Source organism: Asparagus officinalis, chromosome 5 (genome assembly GCF_001876935.1).
Source record: "Asparagus officinalis chromosome 5, Aspof.V1, whole genome shotgun sequence".
Lineage (NCBI taxonomy): Eukaryota > Viridiplantae > Streptophyta > Magnoliopsida > Asparagales > Asparagaceae > Asparagus > Asparagus officinalis.
The window spans coordinates 5,418,844-5,425,189 of NC_033798.1; the positions used below are offsets into that span (position 1 = coordinate 5,418,844).

Here is a 6,346-nt window from a genome sequence, read left to right on the forward strand (position 1 = left end):
TTGCAGACCCAAAGGATTAAAAGAATAACTAGCCTAACCAAAAAATATATCATGGACCAGGGCGCGGGCGCGTCGGGTGTGGGCAGTGCCTTCTTCTCTAATCCAGGGTCTGAGGCTGGACCCAACCAGCCAGTGACTCGAGTATATCATGGGCCTAGTCGGGGCCGACCCCCTACGGGCCAGGCCGGGTCGTGACTCATGATGGGCTGGGTCGGGTTAGCACGTAGGTCAACCCGGCCCACGCCCAATCCTAGGGGGTTGTGATAATCTTGATACTTAAAAGGGTTTTTTTTGATATTTTAAAAGTCAAGGGGTTTTTTCGATAATCGTCCAAAGTTAAAGAGGTTTTTTTTTTTTGGATATTTAGCCACTCAAATACTCAAATCAACAATAAAATCAATCAAAACCGTAATAAAAACCAGGTTGAGAATTAGTGAATTTAAAATTTTTTTTTTTGGAGGAAAGTGGATTTAGTTCTAGAAAAATTGCAGAATCTTCCCCGTCTGTACCGCATTGAAGTTTTCTAGAATTTGAGTTTGAATGCATAGGGGCCGTAATTGATATTGTTTACAAAATGAAAATATTAAAGATAACAGCTAGCATACTAACGTAATATATTATTACTTCGTGCATCATTTTGGGTGATCCTTGGAGAAAAGATAAGGTTGTGTTTGTCAATAAATAAGCATCATCAACTCATTAGACAATTTATTTTGTGAGTACCAACGTCACAGGCTGGAGCAAAACAAACAAAATTAGGAGAGGAACCTTCTCTTTCTATTGTCAAACTAACTTGAGTTGGCCGCCAAAACTAACGCGTGCATTAAAATTTAGTCCCTCTAGAAGCCCATTAATTAAAATAGTTATACACGATTTCATGGAACCTGTCTCTTTTGCTTCTAGATATCCTATCCGTTTGAGTATATAAAAAACCTAACTATGGTTTGATTTTGAGCTGCACTGCACCCAGATCGAACATGGACAACCCCATTAAAGCTTCTTCTGTATTTCTACTCCTCTTGGTTTTGTTCCCTGCAGAAGCCAGGATGTTGCCCTCTCCCTCTCTCAAACAAGGTGAGGTCAATTATCTCGCCTAAGTCCTCCTTTTAATTTGAGTAAATTTCACAAGAGCACCGTGAAGAAGTTTGGCTCGTTTTGAGATAACTAAATGTCACTTAACCCCCCAAAACGGTTTCAGATAAGTCCCAAAAAGTTGGGTTATCTGATGATGTATTCATTCGGAAACACGCAAAAGTTTTGGGAGTTTACGTGACATTTTCATGTTGTCTAGCTTTATTTATTCATTTATTTATTTATTTATTTACATGTTTAGGATATATGAAAGTATTTCAATCGCTCGGAATGTCTTGCCAATGCTGCGATGGAGCTGGAGGCGGATGCAGAAGTAATTGGGAATCCGCATGTTCTAAGCTAGATTGCCGTCCTTGGAAATTTTCAAGATTTTGATGCGCGTACTTTGTTGTACTACCACTGTACATATACATACATAGTAATTTTGAATTTTTTTTTTAAAAAATTGTTAGGAGGGTTGATTAGCAAACTAACAATTCCATTGTTATTTTAGATGAATGGATATGAGAAGGTTGCAATCGATGGTTTTCGAATATGAAAGATGAGATTATATGGTGTGCATAATAAACCTTGATTAAAAACGATTAAGAAGGATACAGGATTGATTAACTTAACCGTGAAGACAATTCTAAACAAAACTTCTAATGGAAAAAAAATAGGATTAGTGCAGCCGACCTAAAGAATTTAGGAATTATGACATTGTTATTGTTGAGATACAATACTATTCTATAGGGTGGGCAAAAAAAAAAAAGATGCTGAATTTGATCAATCTCGGAGCTCATATTCCATGGATCCAGTATGTATAACAATAGGACTCCTAACGCTATGAACTCCGTCCGACCAAATCAACGACGCCGACGCAATTTCCTCCGAAAAAATACCCTCCTTCGAAGAAGCCGACACAACAAAACTTTGCTTCTCGTTTAAACCCTCAAATGACAGTGTGTCAGGATGCACAATAGCTTCGATTTTACCGCGAGTTTGAATCGCTGCTTTGTATGTAGCCTTCACTGAACCCACGTTTGTTACCGTTCTCGAAAAATTTACGGAGTACGCGGTATCGGGGTTTACTTGAAATGCCATAGAAGGGTAGTTTAGATCTCTCGCAAGAACTGAGGATTTGCTGCAGTTGGTTATATCTCCAGATATGAGCCTAAGCTTGTCAGCGCTGTAGCCTGAGCTGCACAAAAAGTTTATGTAGTCATTAACGCCGGCATCGTAGACTAGACCAGGATCTGTTGCTTTGAGAGGATTGATCTGGCCTGAGCCGTAGGCTAATTCTGCATCCGGATTAGTGTTTGGGTCCATAGCTTTAGCTGCACAGGTGGAATTAGATCTCATCAGGTAGGAAACATGATCAACATAAAGGGTAAATTTCACAAAACTTCTTGAGGTTTTTGAAATGCGGCAAACTTCTTGAGGTTTTTGAAATATATCCTATATCTAAGGTAAGAATAACTCAGAGGAACAAACATACCAGTCGTCATTATAGCAGATAGGAGTGCAGCTGGTGAAAAATTAGGATGAAAAGATTTGACATATGCTGCAACTCCGGTTGCATGAGGGCAGGATGCAGATGTTCCAGACATTATGTTATACTGCACTGAACGCTTATCGTTCGCATACCCTGATATCGGAGCCTCAGGGGACCAGGCTGCGAGGATATTGAGTCCAGGAGCACTTACATCAGGCTGCAAAAATAGTAATAAATCTTGAAGTCAGAATCCATGTTCAATGATCATACAACACAACATTTCTTAAGTAGCTTTGTGCAAATAAGCCCCCAGGCATATATCAACTCTGTTTAGCGCAAATGGATCAGATACGGATCAGATATGACACTTACCATACCCGTTTCCACTTACTAATCACGGATACAGATACAAATACCAATATGCCTTAGTAAGAAAAATCCATATACATATCCACTTTAATACAGAGATGGATTGGATAAGAGAAAGTACATACGGATACATGGTGGATAAGAAAAAAAATTAACAAGATGGAAAAATATATAGGTCATGTGATAAAAGAAATGCTTTAATATAGTAAGTTTCTCAAACTATAGTCCATTAATATGTTTGGCATGTCTGAAAAACTTAGTTTGGATCATCAAAATAGACCTCATATCTACTAATGCAAGTATCCGTGTCCGTATCCTACCAGATATAGATATTTGATATCCGTACCCTTATCTGAATACAACCTGATATTCAAACACATGTGCATTTTGCAACACAATTTAGATGCTACAAGATACACTCTTATAACAATCAATATGAACATACCTTCAGGATATCTGGTGTGACGAGGTTCGGACCTCTGCTAGAGAATGATGCGGTCATAGGAGCCGAACCATCAATGACTGCAGAAGTTTGATGTATATTTGCCATTGGGTTCCTGATTCAGGAATGTTTACACTTTACATTAACACAAAGAGGTCACGGCAAACACCTGCAGACTGAACAAATACGTACCCAGTACTGTTAATATAATTTCTCAGCCTGTCCCCTTCATTAGCATCAACAACCACAGCTGGTAAAGGGAAGGGCCAAGATAAGTCAAGGTGATCATAGTCAACCATCACTGCTCCCTTAGCACCAGCAAGCAAAGGCTCATCTCCGATAATTCTCGCATCACATAACACAACCTTCCCTTTCACTATATCTCCATCTAAGGACTGGGGTTCACATGCCCTTCATATTGCAGAAGATGACCAGGTTAACAAAGTTATATAATCATCAAATATATGAAACAAGATTATGAATAGAGCTAATCTGCAGATAAACCCGTTGTAGGCTTTTTTCGTTGCGAATATACCTCCTAAGTGAATTGTTTTTGACTCTCTTACCCTCAGAAGGTCTATTTTCTCTGAGGTAGAAGAGTAAAAAAAAAAAAAACTTCCTCACCTGGGGGGTGGGTCTACGTGCAACAATAGAACTACAGGGGTTCTATCCGCAACTAACCCTCATGAATATGATGAAGAACAAGTGCTTACCCCGGATGAAAACCCTGATACCCCTTCTTCAGTGCATTGCCTGCGTAAATGAACGGAGAAGACTTCTTCTCTGTTTCAAAGGTGTTGATGGAGTTCCCCTGCAGACAATATAAGAAGAAGACAATGTTGATCACGTTTCGTGTTGTAGTTTTGAAGTCATATTATCGGGTTAAGGTATTTCTGTAGTTTTAAGAGTATAAACATTTAATCTCATTGATGGGTAATGTTCAGTAGATTTTAATTTTTAAGAGATTCATATTGTTAATTTATTGCCATTCTAGATTATGTAGATCAAAATAGACGGTGTTGATCATCTAATTAAATGCTAAAACATACTTGGTATAAAAGAAATCTATGATTATCCTTTTTTATTTCTCAAACTCAAAAAAATAAAAAATAAAATAAAATAAAATAAAAAATAAAAAAATAAAAATAAAAATAAAAATAATAAATAAAAAAATAAAATGAAATAAAATAAAAGGGGAGAAAAAAAATCATACAAACAAAAAGATAACAGTAGCCTTAAAGAAATGGTAGTGCCAACTATATTACATTTTTTGCACTACTATTAACATGACAAGGTAGACCCTCTTATCAATAATTTGAAGAGAAAATGGAGAGATCCTCATATTTTGTTATTCACTTCAGTATAAATAAGGGTTAATTGCAGATACACCCCCTATCACCCAATTACGACCTCTATGGTTCCATTGTTGCAGATAGACCTCCCAAGTGAATTCTGTTCCTTCTTTTTTGACTCTATTACCCTCAAGAGGCCTATTTGTTAAGAAACAAGTTTCTCTTTCTCTAAGGGTAGAAGAGGCAAAAAAAATTCCCTCAAGGGGCTATCCACAACAATAGAACTATAACAGTGGCATATCCAGAATTTCTGAAAATTAATGTCAGTGCATAAATAATAAGGCAAAATGACTAACTCGATCATCCTTAAGGTATGAGTTAACTCTCTACTTGGCCTCCAGAGACCAATTTACCTATTTTGCCCCTTTAAGCTATGTTTGTGGGTTCAATGTGATCATTTTGTTAGCCCATGATCAATTATTTAACAGATTAATAACATGTCAATATTTCTTTGTATTTCTTCATGGTTTTTTATTAGTCGGTCTCCTTTCTCGCAGGCCAAAAAATTTTCTTAAAGTACTTTCTTTTAAAATGTTTTACTCTTAATCCTTTTCGAAATTGAAAAATAATTTTTTGAATTGCACAAATTACATGAAATTTAAACTAAAAATACTATCATGTCATTAGACCGTGAGCTCACAAAATGATCACATTGAAACACATACACATAGTAAGGGGGTTTGATCATTTTGTTCTAAATAATAAACAATAAACTTGAATCTCAATCTCATGTTTTGTTCCTGAAGAGTTTTCATATTTTGAAAAAAAATGTAATAGTACATTTGAATCCCAATCTCGTAGTTTATCAGTAATACAACATTCCATTTTGCATTGCAACTCATGACTTACCCAATTTTTGTACGAAGTATAATGTCAGTCGAACATATAAACAGTTAAATACAATAATGTGAACATACAAGTGAAAAAAGCCACATACTACAATCATTATATCCCACCAAAATTAAGTACGTAAGAGCATGTTTGTGTCATTTCCTAAAAAAAAAGAACCCCTTTTTAGTAGTAAAAAACCTATTTCCACTCCTTTCCATGTGTTTTTGGAAAATAGTTTTTTTTAAAGCATGGAAACATGGGGAGGAAACACTCTCTATCTCATTTCTTTGTTTGGTTCAAAAGCCAAAACTAAGAAACCAATTGAGATGAAAACCTCTCCCTCATTATTTAACTATTATATTTTACCAAATCCCAACATCATTCATTATTTATATAATAGAAACCCACCTCAAAAGAAAATCTTTCTTAAGAATTTTTTCTGTGAACCAAGAACATATAAATCGGAAACCTTTGCTCTTTTTGACGGTGTCTGAGGCTTCTCATGGATTCCCAAAGGCTTCCACCCGAAACAAACACCCCAGAATCCCAGGCTTTGCTTATGGTTTGGGGTCTTGGAGAATAACGATGTCACGTGACGCCACTATGCCCTACGTGGATCTGCCCTTGACTAAAGGGGGCCTATCCGTAACCGAGCGATATCAAAGGGGGTCTATCCGCAACTAATCCTAAGAATAAATACGAGGAGGACCGTAGACACCGTGAAGGCTAAATAAGCGTAACCTCACTTCATGGGCTTTACCTCGACCACCTTCTGATCACCTATCA

The 6,346-nt window shown here is 36.9% G+C and overlaps 1 protein-coding gene across 1 annotated transcript in view; it reads right to left on the reverse strand.

The window, feature by feature from the left end:
• Positions 1,650-6,346, reverse strand: part of LOC109841441 (subtilisin-like protease SBT4.3) — a 6,520-nt gene continuing 1,823 nt past the window's right edge. The window contains exons 7-10 of the mRNA XM_020410413.1: positions 3,570-3,788; positions 3,381-3,492; positions 2,570-2,783; positions 1,650-2,408 (exon numbers count right to left, since the gene is read on the reverse strand). Of these exons, the coding sequence (XP_020266002.1) occupies positions 1,858-2,408; positions 2,570-2,783; positions 3,381-3,492; positions 3,570-3,788 (1,096 nt within the window). The 3' untranslated portion in view covers positions 1,650-1,857. The remainder of the gene's footprint in view (positions 2,409-2,569; positions 2,784-3,380; positions 3,493-3,569; positions 3,789-6,346) is intronic.